General features: G+C 56.2%; 1 protein-coding gene across 1 annotated transcript in view; it reads left to right on the top strand.

The window, feature by feature from the left end:
- RAB11FIP3 (RAB11 family interacting protein 3) overlaps positions 1-26,828 on the top strand; it is a 78,281-nt gene extending 51,453 nt beyond the window's left edge. Inside the window, exons 4-14 of the mRNA XM_007453679.1 lie at positions 4,866-5,023; positions 8,947-9,096; positions 14,901-14,936; positions 18,599-18,692; positions 19,539-19,642; positions 23,150-23,290; positions 25,376-25,457; positions 26,005-26,142; positions 26,235-26,390; positions 26,499-26,639; positions 26,715-26,828. Of these exons, the coding sequence (XP_007453741.1) occupies positions 4,866-5,023; positions 8,947-9,096; positions 14,901-14,936; positions 18,599-18,692; positions 19,539-19,642; positions 23,150-23,290; positions 25,376-25,457; positions 26,005-26,142; positions 26,235-26,390; positions 26,499-26,639; positions 26,715-26,828 (1,314 nt within the window). The remainder of the gene's footprint in view (positions 1-4,865; positions 5,024-8,946; positions 9,097-14,900; positions 14,937-18,598; positions 18,693-19,538; positions 19,643-23,149; positions 23,291-25,375; positions 25,458-26,004; positions 26,143-26,234; positions 26,391-26,498; positions 26,640-26,714) is intronic.
- Positions 26,829-27,245: the final 417 nt, after the last annotated feature.

The following is a 27,245-nucleotide window of genomic DNA, read 5'->3' as shown; positions in this document are numbered from 1 at the left end:
CAGGAATGCTTCTCCGGTTTTTAGATCTTAATTTTTTTTTCAACAAGGAGGGAATATTTCTTTTTAAGTTTTTTGGTTGCTTTAAAAGAATTAACACACTTTACATTTTAGCAGTTTTAGGTTTTCTGCTCCATAGAAAATGGAGCAGACGGTACAGAGAGTTCCCATTACACCCCACACACATACACAGTTTCCCGGCAGTGAACATCTTCCATTTGTTATAAAGGGTGAACCAATGTCGATACATTGTTACTAACTGAAGGCCATGGTTTACATTAGGGTTCACTCTTGGTGGTGTACCCTCTGTGGGTTTTGATGAATTCATGACATGTATCTACCATTGCAGTTTCGCTGCCCTAAAAATCCTCTTTGCTCCCCAGATTCGTCACTTCCTCCCACTAGCACCTGGCAACCTCTGATCTTTTACTGTCTCCATCGTTTTGCTTTTTCAGAATGTTGTAGAGCTGGTTAGAATCATACAGTGTTGGGCCTTAAAAGTTCCTCCGTGTGTTTTTATGCTTTTCAACGTTTTTATTTATTTATTTATTTATATTTTATAAATGTATTTATTTTTATTTATTATTTTTGGCTGTGTTGGGTCTTCGTTGCTGCGTGCGGGCTTTCTCTAGTTGCAGCGAGCAGGGGCTACTCTTCGTTGTAGTGCACGGGCTTCTCATTGCGATGGCTTCTCTTGTTGTGGAGCACGGGCTCTAGGCACGCGGGCTCAGTAGTTCTGGCTCGCGGGCTCTAGAGCGCAGGCTCAGTTGTGGCACACGGCTTAGTTGCTCCGCGGGCTTAGTTGCTTCCCGGACCAGGGCTGAAACCCGTGTCCCTTGCATTGGCAGGCAGATTCTTAACCACTGTACCACCAGGGAAGCCCCCTTTTTAAGGTTTTTTGTTGTGATTTTGAGGGGAGTGGAATTAGGTGCTATACAGAAACTTGTAGAAAGCTGTTTTTTAAAAAACTTTTGAATCGTGTAATCCCAGTAAGTACCACAACAATATGAGTGAAGATTACGTGTATTATATCCAATACCACATCTGGAGACCCTCTGCTGGCGATCTTCAGAGATAAATAAGCCTTTTGTTGAACATTTTCTGGCTGGGCACACAGTGGTGCTGGTCAGGGTGCACTATGCAGTAACACTTGGTGGACTTCTACTCCCGAGTCCTTTCCTGCTGGGGATGCTTTGGGGGACCCATGACTTCCGGTGTTTGACTGAGCATCCCTTTGGCCCCAGCTTGTAGGAGAGCTCCTAGGAGAAAGTTTTTATTTTTTTCATTAAAAAAATTTGAGGGGGGCTCACCACATGACTTGTGGGATCTTAGTTCCCTGACTAGGGATTGAACCTGGGCCCTCGGCAGTGAAAGCACGGAGTCCTAACCACTGGACATCCAGGGAATTCCCCAGGAGAAAATTTCTGATTCTTTTCTCCCCAGGAGAAAGTGGTGATTCTGAGAAGGGGAAGGGCAGGGCAGTGAATGAGGGTTGTCACTGATGTTCTGGGAATGAGAAGAAGGTTCCAGGTCTGAGAGTCTGAGCGAGGTGGAGGGCGGACTGGCAGAGGACCTGATGCCTGTGGGGATGAGCGCGTGTCAGGACTTCTAGAGGGGCGATGGGAAAGTCGCAGAGAGCAGGCGCCAGCGGAATGATAAGCATGGTCTCTGCTGTGCCTTCTCCGGCCCTCCCTTCTCCTCCAACTCTTGGCCTTAATAAGATGATGGAGAAATAGGTCTTTTGTTCAGACTCTTATCAGAAAGGTTAGAAAATCAAGAACAAAAGCCACTCTGTTTTGATATCTGACTGTGAAAAACCCAGCAAGCACTTCCTGAACTTTGCCCCCCTTGCCAGCTAGAGCAGCAGGTTTAATGGAGCATATCTGGGAGTGGGTTAAACTCCTTCCGAGACAGTGATGTACCTTCAGGTGGACACACAGGTTTTGCAGAACCTCAGCACGGTGGGCAAATAGAAGGCTGCTGGAAGCTGACGACCAGTCTGGACAGAGTCCCCAGCGCTCCAATTCCATGGAAAGGCTGTCTCCACGAGCGCGCCCTTCCTGGAGCTGGTGTGAGGAGCCAGGCCCTGGCCAGGCTGGCATCTAAGGGTAAGAGGAGACTGTGGACACCGGCCACGGTCTGCCCGGCAGCTTGTTCCCCTTGGAGGGACCATGACCAGACAGCGAGGGCCCCAGGCAGGCCTGGGCGCCCTCGAGCCCCTCACTGATGGCCGTGAGCACGGGCTTCCTTGCCCACCCGCTGGCCCAGCGTTTGTTAACTGGTGAGGAAACACAGCCAAGCTTTCTAATGTGTACTTTGATTTCCACATGAGCTTATCCTAACATGTAATTTATAATCATTTTTAAGTTGGCGGCATAGACGGTGGGCTGGCAAAGCGAGGTCCTGTCTGGCGGCACATGGGGGCTGCTGGGGTGCCTCTCTGAGCCTTCGGTGTTCCTCCAGTGGACCACACTCACAGACAGTTTTCTGCCCTCTTAAAAGGCAGGTGTTCACCCGCCTGCCCTAGAAAACTATCTGGCTTGCTGAAATTTATTCAGGACAGCCTGGACTTCAGGGGGTGAGCAGGTGGGTAGTGTCTGTGAAACGAGCTGGCCCTGTCCTCCCGGTCTCCTTGGCCCTCTCTGGGCCTTGCCCTGGGGTCCTCTTGGAGCCTCTGGGCCTCCTGCCCCTGGGGCTGCTCTGTGTGCCCCGGGGTCGGGCTTGCTTTAGGAATGAGGATGGAAGGTGAGCATGTCTGCTTGCGAGGTGTGGGTGCAGTCCGGTTTGCATGGCATCTGCCTCGTCTTGCATTGTGAGGAATTACTTCCACCCTGAACCGTCCTCCAGGCCCCAGGGAGGGTTCCGGCTGCAGCCGGCCTCAGCAGCATGACTGCGGGTGAGGCCAACAGGCCTATGCTCTGGGCCTCCCCAAGCTGGCCGGCGCTTCTGCGCACCCCGCTGCCTGCGAGGACCGGGGCCACACTGGCCAGAGGAGCCTCTGCTGGAAGTGGTGGTGGTTGGCTGTCTAAACACTGACCTCAAGAGTCACGTTCTGTCCCCTACAGGAAGCCATCTCTGAGGCCCCCAGTCCAAGTCCAAGATCCGCCTGCTTCCGGGTCGAGGGCAAGCAGAGGGGAGGGGAGGGCTCCGGGCAGCTGTCCCTCGGCCCAGGAGCAGCAGGCCCAGCCTCGCACATGGCGGAGCCTGCCTGGCTCGGACAGTGTCCCTACCTGCAGGCTGAGCCCAGAGCCACCTGCTTGGTGGTGAGGAGAAGGAGAGTGGAGGCCTCTTGAAGGGATTTCCTGATTTCAGATTTTGAAGTGAACGCTCTTTGTGAATTACTTAGTTGCCTGAGATTCCAAGGAATATCGGGTTTTCCCTTGGAAATAAGGAGCGTCATGGAATGCGTGCAGTAGGTACCTCGGGTGCCTTCCCTGCTTCATTCTGTCCTATGTGCAGGAGGCGGGGGTTGCACCACCTATGACACGTGAGCCCCCGGCTTTCAGGCTCTGTTCTCACACCCGCCTGTGTGATCTCTAAGTCTTGAGTGGTTACGACCTCTTGAGATCAGCTTTGCAGCCCCTGATATACAAATGAGGCAGCACAGCTCGGATGCTCGAGAGCCCGGGCTGGGGTCACACGGCTGGTGGACGGCAGACCGAAGATGGGCCCTGGGTCTCCATCGGGCGCAGGTACGGAGACAGCCGTCAGGGACCCTCTTGCCCGCCCCCCGCATCTTGTGACACCAGAGCCCGAGGACAAAGTGCACCGTCTCCAGTTGCTTCTCTGAATTCTAACTTGTTTGCAAATTGTTAACCTCAGACTCTTTCGAGCATGAAAGGTTGGCTACTTCTCCTAACCAATCAAGTTGCACTTCAGTTAAAGCTGAGATTGTAAATTGAAAATGGCCTGTTTAATGGTTCTTCAGTTTTAAGTTCATTTGGACAATCCACAAGTATCTACTGTCTGCTGTACGCTCAGCCCTGTGCTCGGTACTGGGTCCACAAGAGTAAAGAAACAAAGATGTGTTGAGTGGGAAAGTAGACCTTTTTTAAATTAATTATTTTTGGCTGTGTTGGGTCTTTGTTGCTGCGCGCGGGCTTTCTCTGGTTGCAGAGAGCAGGGGCTGTACTCCTCGTTGCAGTGTGCGGGCTTTTCACTGCGGTGGCTTCTCGTTGTTGCGGAGCACAGGAGGGCTCTAGGCGCACGGGCTTCAGTAGTTGTGGCATGTGGGCTCAGTAGCTGTGGCTCATGGGCTCTAGAACGCAGGCTCAGTAGTTGTGGCACATGGGCTTAGCTGCTCTGTGGCATGTGGGATCTTCCCGGACCAGGGATCGAACCTGCGTCCCCTGCATTGGCAGGCGGATTCTTAACCCCTGCGCCACCAGGGAAGTCCGGGAAAGTAGACATTTAACCAGAAAACATAATTGGTCAAATAATGGATGAATTTGTATTTTGAGGTTAGACCACGTAATTGAATTTCAAAGCAATAGCTTGCACGTACAGAGCAGATATTGATGGGGACTTTTTAAAAGGCATAGTCTTACACTGTTGAACATTAGTTCCTGGGGTAGAATTCATTCCAGTGCTGGAAAGCCACAAAACGGGCTGTTCTGGCATGTATCCTGTGATGTTGGGATACTTTGTGTCCATTTTAGGCATATTTCTATAACTAAGTTTAAAAATCACTCCAGTCATTTTTTCTGCTCTTGAACATGTGCCTATTTTTCATTTTTGAAAATACTGAAGTGTTTTGTAACCTACTGTTTCTGCTTAGAAGTACAGGAGGGACATCTCCCAGGTGCAAGCTCCCCCTCCACGGCATCCTTTCCCAGGCCCCGGGACTGACTCTTGGCTCTCTCTCCTAGGCCAACGAGGTGACAGACAGCGCATACATGGGCTCCGAGAGTACCTACAGTGAGTGTGAGACCTTCACGGATGAGGACACAGGCACCCTGGTGCCCCCCGAATGCCTGGACGCCACGGAGGAGCCCGGCCACGGTGCCCTGCTGCTGCTCCCGGGCAGGTCTGTTCCTATCTACATGGCCCGGGGCTGATGGCAGATGGGTTCATGGTGGGGTTCATGTTGGGTGATCCAGAGGGGAGTGTGAGCCTGTGGAGGGCTGCGGTCCTGGGAAGAGCCTGCGCCCAGCTGACCGTGCAGCATCCATCAGGAGGTACTCCTCTGTACAGATAGGAATCCTAGGAGAAAACGTTCGCTTGGTCTTTTGGATTTTGTCATCACAATTCTTATGACCCAGGGCGAGATACATTTCAAACGTCTTCATCTTTATGGCACCCTGACTCCATGTGTTTGAGGACAGTGAGGGGGAAGGGCCGGCTCAGAGAGGCCAGGTGCCAGGTGGCCCATGTGGGCCCAGGTGATGGCTGGCGGTTCTGCCCTGGACTCCCCAGTAGGCCTTGAAACTGGAATTTTGCTTATTTTATTTCGTTTTGTTTCTTGTTTGGCCCCTGCAGAGCTTGTGTTTTTCCTCCCTAATTGAAGACAGCATGCCTATCCCAGGCGCCAGCCCTCCCGCCGCCCGCACCCCCCACCCCCACCCCGCACCGGCTCCTTCCCTGGTACCCTGGCTCCTGGTTTGTTCCTCACTCAAGGGTCATCACACAGTGTGTATCCTTTCTCCACCTGGCTTCTCCCACTTGGTGTCGTGGCTGTGAGATTTATCCGTGTCTGTGTGCACCGTTGTGAGTGGTTTATTCTGGTTATTATTGAGTGTTCCACTGTGTGAATGCCCGCAGCTTCTTAATTTCCTGTCAGTGGGCATTGGGGCATTGGGTTTGCTCAGTTTTGGTTTCATGAATAAAGCTGCTGCCTGTAAGCAATCATGTCTTTTGGTGGCCGGGTTTGTTCCTCGGTGGCGTAGGGCGCACCTGGGGCACAGGCTCCTCTGTAGGGGTTACTGCAGGTCAGACACTTACAGGTGGGGTTTGGTAGCTCCCTGCCTGCCAGCCGCCTGCGGGTTCCAGCTGCTCTCCATTCTCGCAGCGCCTGGCATCCTCCGCTTCTTCACGCCTGTTGTCTGAGGGCGCGCAGAGCAGGTGGTCCTCACTTGGGTTTCCCAGGTGCCTGACGGGGGCAGTGCCTTTCTTGCACTGGCTGCCCATGTGGAGACCCTCTCCTGTGCGGTGCCTGTTCCAGGCTTTCGCCCCTTTGTTGATTGCAGGACTCTGCAAGCTTTTCCGTAGAGGCCAGATAATAAACAGGCTCGTGGCCCGATGGTCCCAGCACTGCTTCTCAGCTCTGCATTGGCTGCCTCTGCGGATACAGGCGGTGGGTGGATCTGGTCTCCCTGGGTCCCGTGGGCCGTCTTTTCCTCCGTCTTCAATTGTGGGAGCTCTTCCTCTGTCTCAGGGGACTCCTTTGTCCCGGGTGTGTTGCAGGCATCTTTTTCCGCCTCTGCAGGTCATCTTCTCACTTCTCTGGGGTGTCTGAGAACAGACGTTTTAAATTCTACTGTAGTCCAGTGTATCTGTTTGTCTTTTGTGGTTGGCGCGTCTGTGTTCTGCTTCAGAGGTCTCTGCTTACTCCACATCACTGTGACGTTTACTTCTGCTTTTCTTTAACAGCTTTATTGTTTTGCCTTTGTTTTCAGCTCTTTCATATCCTCGTAAGGGAGTTTTTGTGCATGGTGTGAGGCGGGGGTCATTTTTCCTGTATAGATGTCCATCAGCTCAGGCTCGGTTTTGAAGCTCCCTCCTTCCTCATTGCCCCACAAGGTGGCCGAGTGCATGGGCTGTGCTGGACGCCCTGCTTGGCCCTGTGTGCCCTGTGCATCGCTCAGTCCTTCTGCTCCAGGCTTGTCGCCTGCTGGTCCTGCCGTTCGGCCATGTGCACCCTCCAGCCTCGCTCTACAAGGCTGCGTTGGCACCTTTGGCCTTCACATTTCCATGTGGATTTTATATAGATTCAGCTTGTTAGTCTCTGGAAAAAAGTACCTGCTGGGATTTGGGTTGGGATTTTGCTGGATCTGTAGATTATTTGGGCAGAACCAACATCTTGTCCCTATGGGTCTCCCAGTCTTTGAACATAGTTTATTGCTCCATTTATTGTGGTCTTTCCTTGATTGCTGTGGTGTGGGGTGACCGTCTGGTAGGGAAGGGGACGTCATGCATGCGCGTTCGGCCATTGGGCTCTGTTGGGACTGGAGGAACACCTTCCAGGGCCACCAGGGGCCAAGCCCAGCGTGTGGAGATGGGAGCCCAGAGTGGCTTGTAGTGACCAAGGAGGGAGGTGTGAGGGTAGAATACGTGGGGCTGGGGATGCCACGTTCGCTGTAGCTTCCTGATCAGTACTTTTTTTTTTTTTTAAAAGAATATATTTATTTATTTATTGGCTGCATTGGGTCTTCGTTGCTGCGTGTGGGCTTTCTCTAGTTGTGGTGAGCGGGGGCTACTCTTCGTTGCGGTGCGCGGGCTTCTCATTGCGGTGGCTTCTCTTGTCACGGGCCCTAGGTGCACGGGCTTCAGTAGCTGTGGCTCAAAGGCTCTAGAGTGCAGGCTCAGTAGTTGTGGCACATGGGCTTAGTTGCTCCACGGCATGTGGGATCTTCCCGGACCAGGGCTCGAACCCATGTCCTCTGCATTGGCAGGCAGATTCTTAACCACTGTGCCACCAGGGAAGCCCCTGATCAGTATTTTTTAAGGTAATAGGTAAGTTCTTTTAAATTTCTTTAAATATTTATTTATTTATTTGGTTGCACTGGATCTTAGTTGTGGCTCGCGGGGTCCTTAGCTGTGGCATGTGGACTCTTAGTTGCGGCATGCATGTGGGATCTAGTTCCCTGACCAGGGATTGAACCTGGGCCCCCCGTATTGGGAGCGTGGAATCTTAACCACTGCACGACCAGGGGAGTCCCTAAGTTCTAGAAAATTCAATTTGGGTCAAGTAATCAAACTTGAAGTGTCAAATCTGGGAAACCATTATGAGGTCTTAGTTTTTCTCTGGAAGTTTCTAGGCTCTGGGCTGTTTTGCTGCTTAAGCAATGACTTGCCCTCAGGATTCGTTGAAGTCACGTTGGTGTCAAATGAGAAAATCTTGAATTGCCGCGAGGTTGCCGGTTATAATCTAGTCACCCGTTTTTTGTCGATGCGGTGCGTGATGGCTGCGTGGTCTGCCCCGGGTCCCCAGCACCAAGCGTGCATCCCCTTTGACATGAGGACAGGCGCTGGGCTCCTCGCCGCCCACGGGCGTCCACGTCCGGCCCATGGAGGCTGTGCATGGTCCCTCTCACTTCGGGGGCAGCTTCCTCTCCCAGGGTCTGGGCACGTGGATCCACGAAGCAGCTCATCTACAGAAACAGAAAGCAGCTTAGTGTGAAATGGTGTCTGTTGGAAGGAATCATTTCTTCCTGTCTCTGTGTGAGAAGGTGAGGGCTGGTAGCAGGCGGGAGGCAATCAGACTCGGACACACTCTTCAGAGAGCAGTCGGACATTCCGAGACCATTGCGGTCAGGTGCCTCGGGGAGCTTGCGCTGCGTGTCGTGCGACTGTGGGTCTGGGCAGCGGACAGAGACTGGCCCCTCCTGACTACCAGGCCTGCCCCTCTGAGGGGGCAGCTCCTGAGCCTGCTCACAGGATCTCAGGGGGTGGGGGGGATCCGTGGTGAGGTGGTGGCCCGGCCCCGGGGCGGGGAGCACCTGCCATGTGCCCAGGGTGCAGCAAACACCAGATTTGAAAGCTTATTATGACACAAGGACATAGATAATATAAAGATCTTGTTTTGGAAGTGATGATTTTGGGTATGTTGGGCCAAGTGAAGTCCATTGTTAAATCAGTTTCACCTGTGCATTTACCTTCCCTACCGTGGCTGTTAGAACACGAACTCACACGTGTGGTCACTGCACGTTTCTGCTGGAGACTCAGGTCACGCCTGCAGCTCTGGGGTGCCCGCAGCCCATGTCGGCAGCTGACACTCGTTTGCCTCTGCAGGTCCCACCTGCACAGCCAGTCGGTCGTCACGGTAATAGGAGGCGAGGAACATTTCGAGGACTATGGTGAGGGCAGTGAGGCGGAGCTGTCCCCAGAGACCCTCTGCAACGGGGAACACGGCTGCAGAGACCCCGTCTTCCTCACCCCCAGGTAAGAACACTGCACCAGGGCCCTGTCTCTTCACGTTCTGTTAAGGGGAAGGGTCCCCTTTTGGTTCACAGAGAACTTGTTTTATTCACTGTAATGTAATTGAACAATGCCACAGTCAAAATTTTAAGATTTCTATCGGGATAACAGTTGGCTGTGGTTCCTCTCATCGGTTATGGTCCCAGTCACTCCCCGTTTATGGGGCCTCAGCCAAGTGCCAGGGCACAGAGCTGGGGTTGGGAAACTCGGCTTTACGGGTTTCACAGTGCTGTTTGTGGATCACATTGTGGTTTGCATTGAGCTTGAGGGAGGCTGTGTGTGTGTGTGAGAGTGTGAGTGTGTGAGAGGGAGGCTGTGTGTGTGTGTGTGTGAGAGTGTGAGTGTGTGAGAGAGAGAGTGTGTGTGTGTGAGTGTTGACACCCTGCTCAGCAATCTCAGTCTTGCTGTGCAGGTGGATCTCGTCCTGCACTTCCCTTTGTGTTTTTTACTCTCTGAAGGCCTGGGGAAGCCCTGCATCATTTTTCCAAAGCCATTGCTTGCACTGTGTCTCTGTGTCACATTATGGTAATTCTAACAATATTTCAGACTCTCATTATAATTGTTTGTTGTGGGAATCTGTGATCAGCAATCCTTGACGTGACTGTTGCAAAAGGATTACAGGGCTTCCCTGGTGGCACAGTGGTTAAGAATCCGCCTGCCAGTGCAGGGGACACGGGTTCAAGCCCTGGTCCGGGAAGATCCCACATGCCGTGGAGCAACTAAGCCCGTGCGCCACAACTACTGAGCCTGCACTCTAGAGCCTTTGAGCCACAGCTACTGAAGCCTGCACACCTAGAGCCTGTGCTCTGCAACAAAAGAAGCCACCACAACTAGAGAAAGCCCATGCACAGCAACAAAGACCCAATGCAGCCTAAAATAAATAAATAAATAAATAAATTTTAAAAAAGAATTAAAAGGAGCTCCTCTCCCCAACAGGGAGCAGCCTTCTACTTAGGAAAAAAAAAAGGATCACAGCTCCCTGAAGGCCTAGATGCTGGCGAGCATTTTTTAGGAATAAAGTATTTTTTAGTTAAGGTATGCATGCACATGGGTTTTTTCTTTTCTTTTTCAATTTTTAATATTTTAATTTTTTGGCTGTGCCTTGTGGCTTGCGGGATCTTAGTTCTCCGACCAGAGGGCGAACTCGTGTCCCCTGCAGTGGAAGCACAGAGTCCTAACCACCAGGGAATTCCCTACGTTGTTTTCTTAGATGTGATACTTTTACACACTTATTGGACTACGGTACAGTGTAAACGTCACTTTTACATGCACTGGAAACCAAAAACTTCACATGACTCACTTTATTGCACCACTCACTTTATTGCGACGGGCTGCAGGTGAACCCGCAGTATCTCCAAGGTCTGATTGCACGGTGTTATCATCTGTGGTGTCCTCCGACCTTATTCCTCTTGCTGAAAGTATGTGCCCTTCGACTGGCCTCTGAGGGAGGTTTAACATCACAAATGGCTTTTCAGATTCATTTTCTTATAATCACCTGACATCCCCAAACTCTGGAAAATTCTGGCTTTGAATAAACTCAACTGTGGCATCTAAAGGGCAGGACCTTCGCTCACGGAGCTGGCTCCTGCCCGGCTCTCCTGCCTCTTCAGGCTGCAGGAGGCCCTGGGAGAAAGCGCCCACCCTCGTATCCAGGTCAGGGGATGTGCCAGCCCCTCGGGGAGACCCTGGCCTGGTTGGACAGCCTGCACATGTTAGTCACCTCTCCCTTCTGCCCCCAGTTCTGGAAATTCTCCAGCTGTGCCAACAGCAGAGGCCGAGGGCCTGGGCGGGGGCCAAGCCAGCAGGGCTGCCTGACACGCTCCAAGTGGTGCTGCCCTGAGGGCCAGGCTGTGGCCCCGCGGGGCATGTGTCTCCCCATTTTGGTGATCTCTCCATTTGTTCCGTGTGTCCGTCCCTCATCCCATGTCCGCAGGGTTGCTTCTGCGCTACGATTGATGTCTCACTTTAACTTTTCTGTAGCCTGGGGTCCTAATGCCCGCAAGACGTGGCTGCCATTACCACTGCCCTGAAAGCCCACTGAGATTAGGTCGTGGCGCGGCTAACGGAATTATGAGTTTTTAACGGAAGTCATCCACCCATAGTTCTTGGTTCTGGTGGTTCATAGACAGTTACTGACAGGGTTACAGGACAGAAAGTAAGACGCCCCCTGGCCGTGTGCGTTGCTCTCGCGCTGATGTGTTTCTGACAAAGGAGGATGCAGTGTGTCCAGTCATTTACTTCTTGGCAAAGCAGGGTTCTTCTTTTACAACGAGCCGCGGGGCTGCGCCTGTGTCTTCTGAGAGCCTGACCAGGAAGGTGCCCCCAGCCTCTGCACCGGGTGTTGCAGATCCCGGAGGTGGTGCCGAGGGTGACAGAGGCCTCCGTGGCATCTGCCTGACAGCTCACCCTGTCCAGCCACCCGATCCTTGCTCTCTCCTGAAGCCACACCTCTCGTCCCTCCAGCGCTGACCCGCTTGCCGCCAAGCTGCACAGCATCCTCACAGATGAGGCTTTTGAGTTTTACTGTAGCCAGTGCCACAAACAAATCAACCGCCTTGAGGATCTTTCTGCTCGCCTGAACGATCTTGAAAAGAATAGGTAACCTGTGCGGTGCCTGGCCTGCTCTCTGTCCCAGGGGAGGCAGACTCCGCCTGCCCGCAGCCGCCCCCACTGCCCTGGCCCAGGTGCCACTCCCTGTGCCTGGCCCACTCCAGGGGCTTCTTCCAGAGGCCGGGCAGATGTGCGGACAGCTGACTCTTCTCCGGCCCCTGCCCTGCATGTGCTGTTCCTGGTCTGGTGCCCTGTGTGCATGCCACGGTCCAGTCCCCTGCCTCTGCCCTGCCTGAGGACAGCCAGCATGTGGGAGAAAGTCTGCTTTTGGAAAGATGTGCTTTCTCTGTTTTACTAAAAGGTGTTTGAAGTTGAGAGTCACAAGAAGGAGCACTGGGAAATCTAAAGTGAGAGTAGGTCTTCAGTGCAGACTTGTGAGCAGCTTTCCGGGGCGTCAGTTTGAATCGGGGTGAGCCCTGCCCTGAGCTGGTCTCCAGGAGGCTGTGCAGCCTCCGTCAGCGGCAGGGTCACTGGCTGCTCTGTCCCCGGAACGGGCCGCTGGGCCCAGCATGCCTGCTGCTCTTCGCCTCTCCCTCTCCTCATCTCCTGGTTCCCTCTCCGCCCCCTGTACCCACCCCCAGTCAGAGTCCCAGGAGGAGGCACCTGGCTCCTCACAGCCTCACAGGCTCCAGCTGCAGGAGACATTTTGGGTGGTTTGCACATGCTGACGTGTCCGTTAGGCAGATTGCTGATTAGCGTGTTGTGTGGAGGAGAGATGGGCCCTCGTGCGGCACACCCCACAGCCCCAGCCCAGCGGAGGGAGTGAGGGACTGCCAGGCGCTCTCGTGCGGGCAGCAAGGAAGGGGTGGGACATGCCGACCAGTACTGTGGGCTCCCTTGCAACTTCCTGGAGGCAGGGGCCTTGGACTGGTGGGAGTTGCATGGAAGGTGAACCATCCTAATGGTTTTGGCATGTACGCTTCCTCCTGGGCCTGCCGTCTGCCCTTGGGGCTTGGCCTCGGCCGCTCAGTCTGCCTGGTGGGCCCTGCGACCGACAGCCAGTAGTGTCCTGGTGCTGGTTCAGCCCTTCCTCCTGCACTTGTGTAGCTCAGAGCTTGGGCCGGGGTCCAGCCAGCACCTGGTCAGGTGAGGGATAGGGCCGATCGGCAGCTTCAGAGGGGAGCTGGGGGTGCCAGCAGCGCTGAGGAGAACTGGAGGTGCTCTTTGAGGGAGACCGGGGATTCCAGAGACCTGCCAGCCTCCCTTTACCCCTCATGTTCAGCCCAGTGCTCAGCACTCCAGGATGGCCGCTCAGCCTGGCGGGGATGGTCATTTGTCCTTCCCGAGCGGGGACCTGCCTTCCCCGTATCTCAACTCTCACCCTCCGAAGGTTCTTGATGTGGAAGTGATCTTTTCCCACATTGAGGACCTGCCCCAGGGTGGCCACAGTCGCCTCTGCTAGGCTTTGTGGGGCAGAGAACAGACTGGGACGTGGCCGAGTCCAGCCAGCAAGTCCAGGGGGTCTCACGTCCAGTTTCAGCCACCTGTTCCCTAAGACAGGCACTAACAAGGGGGTTAACATGCCATCAGAACCCTCGTTATAATCAGTCAGGAACTTTCCCCTACACACTCACTTAAGGAGATGTGAATCTTACCCATTGGTTTCCATGGAATTGCCTCAAAATAAACGTATTTGGTCATGCTTTGTGGTTGGTGAAAGGTGATTTAGTCCAAACCATATTCAGACAGCAGCTTTGACATCTGATATAATTTCTACCCATTGAACCTCAGAACATACATATTTTCCACATACCTGGGAGCCTCTGTAAAACGGTTCATTTTGTAGAAACTGAGAAGTCTGCTTTACCTAGAGGTGCAAGTGATGCCAGCCCCTGAAGGGGGACAGTACACTGGACAGTGGTCTGTCCTTTCCTCTTGCTTCAGGATGAAATTAGACTTGTGTTAAAATGTATAGCATCAGTCAGGGCCCAGTCAGAAGAGGGGACCACACAGTAACTTGAATAGGAAAGTTTAATAGAGAGTGACCATTGTAACCGGGGATTGGAGTAACCTGGCATTGGCTGGGAGGAGAGCTCAGGAGCCGACGGGGCAGCAGCTGTGAGGGAGGAACCGGCTGCAGAGGGCGTAGCCGCACCTTCTAAAACTCGCAGAAGTCTGCCCTCTGGCTGCCAGGAAAGCTGTTCGCTGGGAGGGGTCTGACCAGAGGGACTCCCACCACGGAACTGCCTGGGAGGTGTCAGGGGCAGCCGCCCAGGTGGGATTCGGGAGTGTGGGGATCAGGGCTCAAGTTCAAACCCTGGTGCTGCCCAGGCAGCAGGGGCACCTGGAAGCAGGCCATTTCCTGGGTCCCTGTCCAGCACCCTCTGCCGACGCAGCATCACAGGGGCCAGGAGCTGGTAGGCAGGACGAGCCCAGAGCGGAGAGGCAGTGCGTTGGTAATGGGTACAGTTGCTGGTGATGGGAACAGCGTGTCTCCCCAGACAGGGTTTCTTGCCCCAGCCTGAGGGGGTCACAGTAACTGACGGGTGTGTGTCTGTCTGGCCGTGACGCTATTTTTGTCCTCATAGGTTGAAGCTAATGGTTTAGCAGTTAAATTGGGAAGCAAACGGGTACGGTAAGCTTGGCCCTTTTGCCACTGCAGGTGATCACGTCAGGCAGGCGACATGGGGCTGACTTTCCTGTCCTGAAACGGTGGCAGGAAAGCTTTGCAAGTCTCTGCGCAGCTGGGCTGGTAGAGGTTGAAGTGTCAGGGCCAGAGTTAAAATTGACAACAGAGCTTTCCTGTACACATGGGCCCGTGTCATGCCTTGTGTGGAGCCCCTGACGGCCGAGCCTTTGGAGGGCAGTGTGGCTCCAAAATCACTTGGGACGTGCCGTTGGCCGATGGCTTGAACCCAGCATGGCCACCTGTGGGTCCAGGCGCTGGGGCCAGCCCCTGAACCGAGGCCCGGTTGTGACACCATCTGAAACTTCCTTGAGGGCTGGGACCAGGTGACAGGCCCCTGAGATTGTCCCCGTGCCCCTGAATGTTTTGCTGAGCGAGCCTTTCCGTGCATGGAGCTGGCCTCGGAAGCGGGTGCTGCATGCCTGCGGACGCGCCCCCGCCCCATATCTCTTTCGCCTGAGTTTCCTGCTTCCTCTCCATCCTCCCTGTCTGTTCTCTGACACCGTTTTCCTGTTTGTTTTGATTTCTGCAGTCCATCGAAGCGGCTCTCCAGCAAGAAGGTGGCAAGGTAGGAACCCTGGGTGCCCACTGAGGTGCTCTTCTGAAATGTGTCACTGGTCACAGTGCTTTAAAAACTTGTTTAGAAAATACTATTTTCAAGGTATTTTTAAAAAAACTTCTGAAAGTTACTTCTCATGGTTTGGGATTGAAAATAGTTTGAGGGGACGGGTTGTAAAAAGAATTTCCAAAGCAGTAGATTTGGACCTGGGTTTGTGGCTGGGGGTCCGTGTTGGAAACTTTTGTCCTTCCTCCTGTTCAGTTGAGTCTTTCCCATGTGAAGGCTGTAGGCTAACCTGGTGGGGAGGGTCAGCGGGGGCCTTGATGCCACAGCCCGGGTCTGGGTCCACCTCCTTCAAGGGCTGTGTGTCCTTTCCACCCCTGCTGGCTCCCCAAGGTGAGGAGGAGGTGGAGGAGCTTCTAAAGAACAAGCGTTGGTGACCATTTCTTCATTTTTCAGTTTTGGGAGCTGCCCACTGGCTTCCTGCAGTGAGAGGTAACAGCACATGCGTTCACCCCTCCTGCCAGGCCCGCTCTAGGCTTGTAAGACGCCAACATTCTTCACAGGAAGCCATGTGATGTGTTACTGGATTTCCTTTCTAAGATGAGTTGTTGCTTCTCCTGGAGGCAGTGATTGCCTTTATGTTTTTATTTGCGTCGTCTTCTGCCTCCACTGCCTGGCCCTGCCGCTGCCTGGATGGTTCCCCCAGAGCCCTAACCCTCTCCGCCCACGCTGTGTGGGCTGCACGGCTGCAGCCCTGCGTGTCTCCCTGATGCCGGGTCCTGGTGTCTATTTCAGGTGTTGGATCATCTCGCCCCCTGAGCCCCTTCTTCCTTTTTTTAATCTCCATTTTCTATCCAGCATGTCTTCTGGTAGCTTCTTGAGAAAAGACGTGCCCAGGAAATAAATTTTCAAGCCCTTATTGGACATTTTACTCCTGTGGTTTGGCTTGGTTGGGGTGGAATTCTAGATCAGAAGTGGTTTCCGTTTAGCCATTTTGTAGGCATTGCTCATTATCCTCTACTCCTGGTGCTGCTGCAGGACAGTCTAGTGCTTGCTGGTTTTTCTTTGTGACTGCTTTTCCCTTCTGGAAGCTTTTAAAAGATGTTCTCCCTGTCCCTGAAGCTCAGACATTTCAGGACGAATCTTGTGCGTCCTTTCCACCGTTAATTACACTGGGTGGAGTGAGAGGCGTGGTTCCAGTCTGGAAGTGCCTGCCCTGAGCTCTGCGGGCCTCTCTGGAGCACGATCCGATCCGCAGAGCCCTCCACCCCACCTCCTGGTCCTGGAGCTCCTACCCCCGGAGCCCCTGCCCCCAGAGCCCCTGCCCCCGGAGCCCCTGAAGGCGGCCTCTCTGCTCTGGCTCCCCCACCCTTCTCTGAGCTCTGTCTCTCTTGCTAGAGGTCTCCCTCTGAGTGGGGTCCTGCCTGGCTGCCGACCTTCAGGTAGTTCACAGGCTGTGGTGCAGCCCGTTTGGAGGCCTGCAGTCCTGAGTTGGGCGCCTGGTGGGGGCCGCCCCTCCCCCATCTGAGCTCCTCCCTGCTGCCCCTCAGGTGCCAGCCGCCTGGGCTCTCCTCCAGCGTCTGGCGCCCTGGACATCTCATCTCTGGCGCTGTCTACCCTCCTGCTTCTGTCCCTGAGGATGTAAAACAGTTGATTTTCTTTTCCTATCCTGTTAAGGGCTGAGGGTCCAGGGGAAGCAGAGGTGAATCCAAAGGCCCACCCTCCTCACTTGCTCTCTCCATCACCTTCGTCTTGGGAGCGTCCTAGTAATTCCAGACCGTGCTTTGATCATAGTTTCAGCATTACTTCCCTTCTCGTTCCACCTTTTACCCAAATAGCCTGCAGCTGGTGAGACTAAGGAAGCTGACTTGCCCTCCCAGCTCCCACACCAGGCACGTGGACAGACCTGGAGCCACCAGGGCCCGGCTCCTCGGCTTTTGGCCTCTGTGGCTGCTGCTCTGAGAATTCATCTTCCTTTGCAGATACCCTTTGGTATAAAAAAGGCCAGCCTGCAGGTGTTTGTTGTTTACAAACAGGCATCGTCTGCAGTCGGTGCACACACACACACGTGCACTTTGAATCTGCTGCTCTTCTGCCTTTAGAACTGCCACCAGCCTTCCAAGGAAACTCAAAATGCTTGCTGTCATTTCACTCTTGTGGCAGCGTTTCAGCCCAGGCCTCTGACCTGGCTGTGTGCTCGCCTGGGTGCAGATAGCTCTGGGATCGGTGTGCCTGGGGACCTCACAGGGCGACAGCAGGTCTGGGGTCGGGTGACATTTAGGGTGCAGTCCCATCCACCGGCCAGGCTTGACCTGACTCCCTTTGGGGTGGATCAGGCATCCCCCCGCCTTCCCCTGGTGGGTCTCCTGAGCCAGGATGGGCTTAAATAAACAAGCTCCCCACCCACCATGGGAGGAAACTTGGCCTTACCCTAAGGTGGCTACATGCTGTGGCCACACACCCCAACCCCAGATTCAGCCCTTGGAAAATGCCTGAACCCCTGGTCTGAGATCAGGATCGGGTGTCAGCCCCCAGGCTTTGGACCCTCCTCAGGGTGGTCTCTGGGTCTGGGGTGGGCAGCTTCCTGCCCCAGGAGTGGCGTCAGGAGCTCATGTTTAGGTCAAGGTCATGGATGTTAAGAGGAGTGATTAGATGGCAACTTGATGGCCTGTCCTCCCCTGGTCCTTGGGATTCAGCGCCCTCGGGGAATTGAGTGAAATCCACAGATATGCGCTGATAGGTACCCCCCAGGGCACAGTTGGGGATTGTGGTCTACAGGGATAAAGATGCCCTTCCTTTTTGTTCCCCTGAGAATGTTTCTGGAAAAGAAATGTAAGGAATGCGCAAGCTCAGTCAGTGCTGAAAAGGAAATAGAACTTCATATGTTTGGTAAAGAGACTGTACTTTTTTTTTTTTGGCCATGTGGCACGGCATGCGGGATCTTATTTCCCCAACCTGGGAACGAATCCGGGCCTGCTGCAATGGAAGCACAGAGTCCTAACCACTGGACCACCAGGGAAGTCTTGAGAGTGTACTTTTTAACAGTGTTTTATTGAACTGGCTCTGTGCTGTGTCCTTAGTTATGTGACAGCCTGCAGATCCCCATTCTGTAGCATAGGGACGGTGCCTAGCTTCCTCAGGGTCGCACAGCACTGAGGCTCCTCCCGCATGTGTCAGAGCCAAGGGCCTGTGCCCTTTTCACACTCGGCCCCCAGAGGCCCCGAGTGTGTCTTGCCGTGGCTGCCCCAGGAGGTGTGCCTGGAAGTCAGAGATGGAGAGGGCATGGAAGTCACGGTGTGCCCACAGGTCGTGACCTTGAATTAATGTTTCACGGCTCGGGAAAGATGAGATTATTTCATATCACCGAGAGGAGTGACGTCCTGTTTTATTGCCCAAGTTCAAAGTATCTTGGCCCAGTAGCTGGTAGGGAAGGAGGACGGGCCCGTTGGGCTCCACAGACTATGGCCTGTTCACCCAGCCCTAGGTAGTGGTGTCCTGCCCGGAGTCCCCTTCGGTGGAGACCTGGCTGCCTGTGCTGGTTCTGCTTTCCAGACCAGCCTGGGGGTGTTCATGTGTACAGGCCTGGCCGCGAAGTTGTCCACCTTCTTTGCTCTCCTTGCTCTGCTGAAGGACCTTCTCTGGACAGGGCTGTCGTTTATTCTCCCCAGGCACCTGCATCAGTCAGGGGCCCTGACCATGGAGGCCCTGCAGGACCCTCCCCCAGACCCTGTGGAGGGCATGGAAGAGGACATTGCTGACAAGGTAGGCCCTGGGTGGATGGCAGGGCCGGAGGGCCACGTGTGGACAACTCAGTGGCTTCAGGCGCAGGCCTCCGGTGGGTGTGTTGAGTGAGGTGCGCAGAGGGCACAGTGGGAGGTGGTGATGGCGCTGGCAGGGCTGCGCCGTCCACCAGCCCTGATGACCTCTGGCGGGTTTCCTCGGGTTGGCAGCCGTGGGGTGAACAGGAGAGGTGTCACGTTGTCCGTGGAGAGGTGCCGGCCGGGGAGGCGGGAGGGCCCGCAGCCTGCAGTGATCCTAGAGCCAGGACGGTGGAATCGGCCACTCCTGAGAGGTTGCCGGGGGCAGGGCAGCCTCCCCGTGGCCAAGGCCCCGGGGCTCCAGGACCAGCTCCAGAAAGTGCAGGGGCAGGGTGGCCACAGACACCCCCCCCCCACCTTCTCTCCCACCTCCTTCTGTCCCCTCGCCCACCTCACCCTGCCCCCCACCTCCTGGACCTCTACAGCACCTCCAGCATCTCAGCTCTGCAGAGCCCTCCCCAGCTCTCCAGTCTGGCCGTCATGCCTCCCACCGCCTGGTGAGCGTGTCTGGCTTCAAACCCCGGGCCTTTCTGTCACTCGAGTTCCCAGCGTGAGCCGCCCCTGTGGGCTGTGTCTGGCGGAACAGTGGCCCTGCCTGCGGCCCCTGAGCTCCTTTGCCTTTGAGGGTCGAGGGCACCACGTGCTCCCCCGTCCTCACTGGTGCCCATAGAGCTGCGCTGCCTCGTTCACGGGGCGTCTCCAGCCTGGTGGGCATGGTGTCCAGGACAGTCTGCGTGGGGCACACACTCTCCCACCCCCTTGATTCTCAAGCCACCATCTTGCTCCCCAGGTTGTCTTCCTGGAGAAGCGAGTGTCAGAGCTGGAAAAGGACACGGCTGCCAACGGGGAGCAGCACAGCCGGCTGAGGCAGGAGAACCTCCAGCTGGTGCACAGGTGAGCGCAGCCTCTTAGTGCCTGTGGGATGTGATCCGCCCCCTGGTCGTTCTCCTCCCCTCAGGTTCTCTGAGCCCCACCCTCCATTCAGCTGCTGGGGGTGAGCAAGGCTCCTGCGGCCACAGACCCCCCCCCCCCACCTTCTCTCCCACCTCCTTCTGTCCCCTCGCCCACCTCACCCTGCCCCCCACCTCCTGGACCTCTACAGCACCTCCAGCATCTCAGCTCTGCAGAGCCCTCCCCAGCTCTCCAGTCTGGCCGTCATGCCTCCCACCGCCTGGTGAGCGTGTCTGGCTTCAAACCCCGGGCCTTTCTGTCACTCGAGTTCCCAGCGTGAGCCGCCCCTGTGGGCTGTGTCTGGCGGAACAGTGGCCCTGCCTGCGGCCCCTGAGCTCCTTTGCCTTTGAGGGTCGAGGGCACCACGTGCTCCCCCGTCCTCACTGGTGCCCATAGAGCTGCGCTGCCTCGTTCACGGGGCGTCTCCAGCCTGGTGGGCATGGTGTCCAGGACAGTCTGCGTGGGGCACACACTCTCCCACCCCCTTGATTCTCAAGCCACCATCTTGCTCCCCAGGTTGTCTTCCTGGAGAAGCGAGTGTCAGAGCTGGAAAAGGACACGGCTGCCAACGGGGAGCAGCACAGCCGGCTGAGGCAGGAGAACCTCCAGCTGGTGCACAGGTGAGCGCAGCCTCTTAGTGCCTGTGGGATGTGATCCGCCCCCTGGTCGTTCTCCTCCCCTCAGGTTCTCTGAGCCCCACCCTCCATTCAGCTGCTGGGGGTGAGCAAGGCTCCTGCTGAGGGCTCTCCCCAGAGGAAAGGGCGAGGGAGGGACCTCTCAGGGGAAGCCAGGGCCGACACCCTGCCTGCAGAGTGCCCGGCTGGGATTCCCATCTGGGGGTGTCTGGCGTGTGCCCCACTTCCAAGACCTGTCCTGACCAAAGGTGCGCCCCCCACCCCACGCAGCCTTGCTTCATCTCTGCATCTCCTGAACAAGGAAACCAAGGCAGCAAATGGGGGCTCTGGGGCGGGGCCAGTGCCTCCGGAGCTCCCTGTGCTCGGGTACTTGACCCACCCTTGAAGCACGGGGTCCTCATGGGGTGTAGCAGTGCGACCGAGCCCCACGTGGGAGCCGCGAGCTCTGAGTTAGAAATAACAGCCGTGTGGAAGTCGGTATAAGGAGGGAGCCGGTGCTTCCCCATCTCCTGTTTTGCAGACTTTTCACAGCACATGATGTGGTTTTCGGTGTTGGGAAGCCGGTCACGCTGTGTACCTCACCCCAGTTTGCAGCACTTCTCCTGCAGAGGACAAGGGACTTGGCCTGTGTGCAGCCAGAGGCTTGGGGTCACAGACCCCTTTCAAGAGGTCCAGAGGCTGGGAGCACGGCATGTGGTCTGGGCGAAGCCTGGCCCTGCCGAACCCTCTGCAGCCCCAGGCTCCTCGCCCTCCGAGCACTTGTACCAGCGCTGGACACGGGCCCCGAGGCTCTGGGGGACGCTGGCCTCCTGTTGTGGCTTCTCCTGGGCGAGATGGGCCTTCGTGACCTGTCCTCCTGCTCTTGGAGGCTGGGAACCAGGATGTGCCATGTTGTCCTGGGCGCCTCGCCCACTGCTATAACAGAGCAGCAGAAGCACGTTCTCCTGTGTGGTCGAGACCCTGGCTCGGGGGCCACCTGCTTTCCTGCCCGTGGCCCTGCTGCAGAGCCAGGGGTGGGGTCTGCCCTGCTCGTGCGAGGGCTGGGGCTCCAGTGCTGCGTCTGCAGGATGTTCCTTACTCCCTCCCTGTCCTTGTCCAGGGAGATCTGGATGGGCCACCAGACTCCTTTCTCCAGCTGACCAGAGGTTCATCTCATCCAATGGGCATTTATCAGTTATCCACGTTTGTGGTGGAAAGTCCACACTCTGTGCCCTGCCCGGCCACCCAGCCCCAGGGCCTGTCATATCCACTTCTGGGGCCGTTTCTGCCAGTGTTTTCCTAAGTTCCCCTCAAGCACACACTCCTGCCGCTGCTGCTTGGCGTTTCCCAGCCACACTGACCTGCCACACTGCTCTCCTTTCCCTCCATCCTAGGAGTTCCACCTGCTTTCTCCACATCTGGTTTCTTATTCTCCAGATCCCGCATTTCTTCTTTGCTTACTCGCTTTCTGAGCAGATGCCCTACTCGCAGCATAGGAGCCAGGCTTCCTAAACCCTCACGTGTCTGAAAACGGGGTTGTGTCGTGTCCCCCCTCCACCCCCACCATCGATAGTGTGGCTGAGTCTGGGATCCCGCTGGGAGCTGGGTCCCTGGAAGCCAGCTCCGCTGCCATCTGTCCCGTCTGTGACCAGGGCCCTGGCACCGCTGGGCTCACTGCTCTGTGAGGTCCTATTCTCTCCCGATGCTGTGAGGGTCTCTTGTTGTTTCCTGTGCTGAGGGCATGTGGTTTCCAGCCTTTAAATCTGGAAAACGTGTCTCTCAGAGTTTCTTCCATTTTCTTGTCTGTCTGAACTTCTGTTAATCAGATATCAGACCTTATGGACCTTCCTTCTCATTTCTTTTACTTCCTTATTCTCTAACTTTCTCATTTTTCTTTTTTTCTGTGTAATAATCTTTGGTTTTCTCCTTCAGTTATTCTATTGAATTTAAAATTTTGTCGTGTCACAGTTTTAATGGCTAAGAGTTACTTCTGTTACCCATTCCTTCTGCGACAGCTGCTCCTATTTCATGGACGTGGTGTCTCAGGCCTCTGAGGGTGATAGTTACAGGGCTTCTGTAGTGTTCCCCACACGATGTGTGTCTCCTTCAGGTCGTTTTTTCTGTTTGCTTTGGCCACTTTGTATTAAGAGCTTTCCTGTGATGTCTGGTGGTCTTTGGCTGGCTGTTCACTCTTGGGCGCGAAGCACCAAAAAGCAGATGAGAAGCCCTGTGTGGACGGGCAGCTTGGAGGCATGGGCTCCGGCCGTCCACAGGCAGGGCCTGGAGCCCTTCTCTGTGGTTTGGTCCGTTCCTGTCTCCTGCACTTGGGAGTGGTGGTCTGGGAAGAGGCCAGGGTCAGGGTCCCCATGTGTACCTTCCTTCTGTCCCCATGTTCTTGCTATACCTGCCTTCGAGTCTGCCACGGCTGACCTGGGTGGGGTGGGTCTGTACACCATGTCTCCAGCCTGGACTATCAGTGCAAGGTGCCCTGGGGCCAGGCACCTGGTGGGCTTGTGCCCGGGAGGGTCTCCTGCCCACACCCAGCGAGCAGGAGGCAACTGTGGGTGCAGGCCAGGATGGGGGTAAGTCCCCCTGGGAATGATGGGGACTGTCCTTGCCGTCAGGACTGTGCCGTGGTCTGAAGGCCAGGCACCCTCTGTGAGGTGAAGGCTGTCTGGGGGATACATGTCCTGCTTCAGAACTGCCCTTGACTAGAGCTGTGGGCCATTGGGGGACGTCTCAGTGCCTTCCTGTCCCCCCTCTGGGCAGGGCTGCTCTCTCCAGCTCCGGGCGCAGCATCTCAGGACGGTTTCTCCCCTCCCCCTCTGCCTTGCAGAGCCAACGCCCTGGAGGAGCAGCTCAAGGAGCAGGAGCTGAGAGCCTGCGAGATGGTCCTGGAGGAGACACGCAAGCAGAAGGAGCTCCTGTGCAAGATGGAGCGAGAGAAGAGCATCGAGATCGAGAACCTGCAGGCCAGGTGGGGGAGAGGGGGGAACGGGGGACCCGTGGGCCAGGTTGGGGAGAGGGGGACGGGGGACCCGCAGGTTAGGTGGGGGAGAGGGCTGATGACAAATGCAGCTGGGCTCTCACCACAACAGCTGGCCACCCCAGGAGGGCACGATACCTAGGAATAAATTTGATTTTATGAACAGTGGAAAAACCTTTGTGAAGAAAACTAAAAAACTCTACTGAAGGCCACAAAGTATTTGAAGACAAAGACTGACACTACCTGGATGTCACTTTCTCTAATCTTTCTCCAGTGGATGCTGCACCATTCAAAATCAAAGTCAAAATCTTTTTTTAAGGCAACTTGAGAAAATTACCCCTATGCTCCCCTGAAGGCATAAGCCTTAGATGAGTCAGGAAAAGGGGAGCATACTCTGTGCAGACACCCCACAAAGGCACAGCAGTGGACCAGGAACTCAGGCTGGGGGCGTCCACTCACGGTGACACGTGGATCTCAAACGTTGTTTGTCAAAGAAAACCAGCAGAGAACCTAGATGTCCACAAGTTAACAGTCACCTGGAGGTTCCTGCTCATCCTCCCTCTGCAGAGCTCGCTCCTGGGGGGGTAGTGACGGGGAGGCGGGTATTTCACAGTCTTTTTAACTGAATGGGCACCACTCTCAGCCTTCATCGTGCAGCCATTTTACCCTCGTGAACGACAACTTTAGGCTCTTTAGCATGTGTTTATCTCCAGCTCTTAAAGCTGGAAAATACATTTTGACACATTTTCAACAGTGGGAGGTGGCAGGAGGGGCTGCACACAGAGCTGTGCTGGGGTCTTCCTGGACGGGAGGCCTCCCCGGGGGCTGGCCTGCGGTGTCACCTCCCGGGAAAGCCTTCTTCCTGGGCCTCGGCACAGTGCTATCCAGTGGACCTGCAGGCCACAGCCTCTCCGTGGGGCCCTGTCCACCGGGCGGTGGGTGCCTAGGGGCGGGCCGTCCTGCCTCCCGTGTCTGCCAGCACCAGAGCCTGCACGGCAGGGGGCAGCCTGCTGGCCGAGTGGGACAGCAGCTGCAGGGGCCCAAGGTGGACAGGGCCTCATGAGGCCCTCACAGAGCAAGATGGGACTCGGGGTCACCGCTGCCTGCTCTTTGCACCTCAGTTAGCAGCTCCATGTGCCTGGGCCCTGGTGGCCTCCCTCAGCTCCCTGGGGTTCTTGCGGGGGTGAGGACAGTGGGGCCATGGAAGGAACTGGGGATTCTTGGAGAAGGGCTGGGTCTGTGGCTGGGACAGAGGAAAACCGGCAGAGCTGCCAGGAAGCAGGGAGGTGCTTGAACAGAAGCACACACAGACGACGGTGTGTCATGGCTCCCAGTGGGCATAGCTGGGGCACAGTAGGAACTGCCATCCAGAGTGTAACCCAACGTGGTCTCCTGCAGAGGAGACCAAATAACACGCAGACATGTCCGCTTGGGGGTCCCTGGAGCGTGGACTGGACCCCATGACTGGCCTCCAGACGACGGAGAAGGAACAGGAAAAGGAGAACTTGACAGAGGAGACACCTGGCAGACACACCCCAACCAGGCGATCCAGGTCAACGTCATCCATGATGCGAAGGGCACCTCTCCTCTGTGGGATTCTCCCCGAACCCACAACCTGTCCAGTCACGAGAAGACACCAGACATACCCAGTCTGAGGGACATTTTACCAAATACATGACCAGACCTGCTCAGAACTGTCAAGGTCATGAAGAGCCTGGGAAGTCCAGAGATTGCTGCAGACCAGAGGGGACAGAGGAGCCATGATGGCTAATGTGGTGCGGGGACACCAGACGGGAAGGAGCGCTGGTGGGAAAGCTGTGTTGAGTCCATGGGTTGGTCATTTGCATTTCCAGTGTGGGTGTGATGAACGCCACGATGGTGAGCAGATGCCTGGAGAAGCCGAAAGGGGCTCAGGGTCCGTGGAACTCGCTCTGTGTCTGCAGCTTCTCTGTAAACCGGAGGTGTGTGGAGACACCATCCTGGCTTACGAGAAGCTTTGGCCCAGGGCCCTTGTGTGGGTGCGTGTGGTGGTCGGGGGACAGCTCTCCGGGTCCCAGCCTTGTTCTTGTGCCCCAGGCTGCAGCAGCTGGACGAGGAGAACAGTGAGCTGAGGTCCTGTATGCCCTGCCTGAAGGCCAGCATCGAGCGCTTGGAGGAGGTAAGCTGCTGGCCGGGCTCTCCCCGCCCTCCACCTTGGGTGACTTTGGGCCATCGGGACCTGAGACAGGTTCTCCAAAGCAGGGCAGCCGCACTGTTGGCCAATGGGCCTGCGGGGGTGTGGCTGCAGGCCAGGAAGCTGTGCTGCTCGAGAGCAGGCTGGTGGCCCCGGGGGTGAGGCAGCCAGGACACACTGGGCCTGGCCATCCCTTTCCTGGAAGATGCGTGACCCTGCCTGGCTTCCCGGCATCCTTGGGCCTGAAGAGTCACACATAGATTAACCCCTGGTTTGAATCTAGGATGATGTCCTTGAGGGGCTGACTTCAGCTTGACCCCTTGTGCCCCGTGGTCCCCTCCCCACCCAGGGACCCCTGGGCAACTCTGCACCCTGAGGACATCTGAGAGCACTTGGGCTCTGGCCTCCTCCCAGAAACAGTCCCAGGCGCCTCACAGGCCCACCTGCCATGTTTCGGGCGCAGACAGCTGAGGAGAGCTGCATGGATGGGCGGCAGACGGGCATGTCTCCGGCAACTGTTTCGTTCTTGCAGGAGAAGCAGAAGCTGCTGGATGAGATTGAGGAGCTGTCTCTGCGGCTCAGTGAGGAACAGGAGAACAGGAGGAAGCTGGGGGACAGGCTGAGCCACGAGAGGCACCAGTTCCAGAGGGACAAGGAGGCGACCCAAGAGGTGAGCACAGAGCCCCGGGGTCCCCCCGCCATTGGCGTTCAGACCGCCCCAGAGGTCCTGAAGCCAAGCTGAGCCAACCCCCGCTGCTGCAGCTGATCGAGGACCTGCGCAAGCAGCTGGAGCATCTGCAGCTCTTCAAGCTGGAGGCCGAGCAGAGGAGGGGCCGCAGCAGCAGCGCAGGCCTGCAGGAGTACAACAGCCGCACGCGGGAGAGTGAGCTGGAGCAGGAGGTCCGGAGGCTGAAGCAGGTGTGGGCTGGGCTCACGCTTCCGGGGGCCGACATGGGGGCGCGTGGGGGCCGGTGCCCGAGTTGGTGGTCCTGCCTCGGCCCAGAAGTGACGCCCCGTGTCCCCCAGGACAACCGCAGCCTGAAGGAGCAGAATGATGAGCTCAACGGGCAGATCATCAACCTGAGCATCCAGGGCGCCAAGAACCTCTTCTCCACGGCCTTCTCCGAGTCTCTAGCCGCAGAGATCAGCTCCGTCTCCCGCGACGAGGTAACGCCCCGCCCCGTCCCCTGCGGGCGTTCGCAGTCTGGGCACTTGGCACCGACCCCCTGGCTCCTCCCACAGCTCATGGATGCCATCCAGAAGCAGGAGGAGATCAACTTCCGCCTGCAGGACTACATCGACAGGATCATCGTGGCCATCATGGAGACCAACCCGTCCATCCTGGAGGTCAAGTAGTGCCACTCAGTGGGGCTCCAGCACAGCACACATGCAGCCGAGACCGAGGTCCCTCACCCACCGTGGAGCACACAGCTGGGCGGGGTGGGGCAGGGCGGGGGAGGAGGGATGCTGGGACCGGAGCCTGCGGTGGCTCTGGCCTCTCGCTATGCCCTCCTTTCTGCAGAGAATGAGGGACAGTCTCTCAGGCTGGGGTGAACCCCTCTGTGACCTCTCCCACGCTTCCTGCCTTGTCAGGGAAAAAAGGAATGAAATGGGTCCCCGCCGGGGGTGCTGCTCCCTGTGCCCGCCAGGCACCCTGACCTGGTGCCATCCAAGTCTCAGCCGCTCCTGGATGGCATAGAAGCCCCAGGACCCTGGCGCCAGACATGGTGGGGCAGGGGGAGGACAAGCAGGAGAGGCCAGTGTGTGTCAGGG

This window comes from Lipotes vexillifer, unplaced genomic scaffold, assembly GCF_000442215.2.
Source record: "Lipotes vexillifer unplaced genomic scaffold, Lipotes_vexillifer_v1.1 scaffold914, whole genome shotgun sequence".
Classification (NCBI taxonomy): Eukaryota; Metazoa; Chordata; class Mammalia; order Artiodactyla; family Lipotidae; genus Lipotes; species Lipotes vexillifer.
The sequence above is the reverse complement of the archived record's forward strand: the minus strand, read 5'-3'. Positions and strand labels throughout refer to the sequence as shown.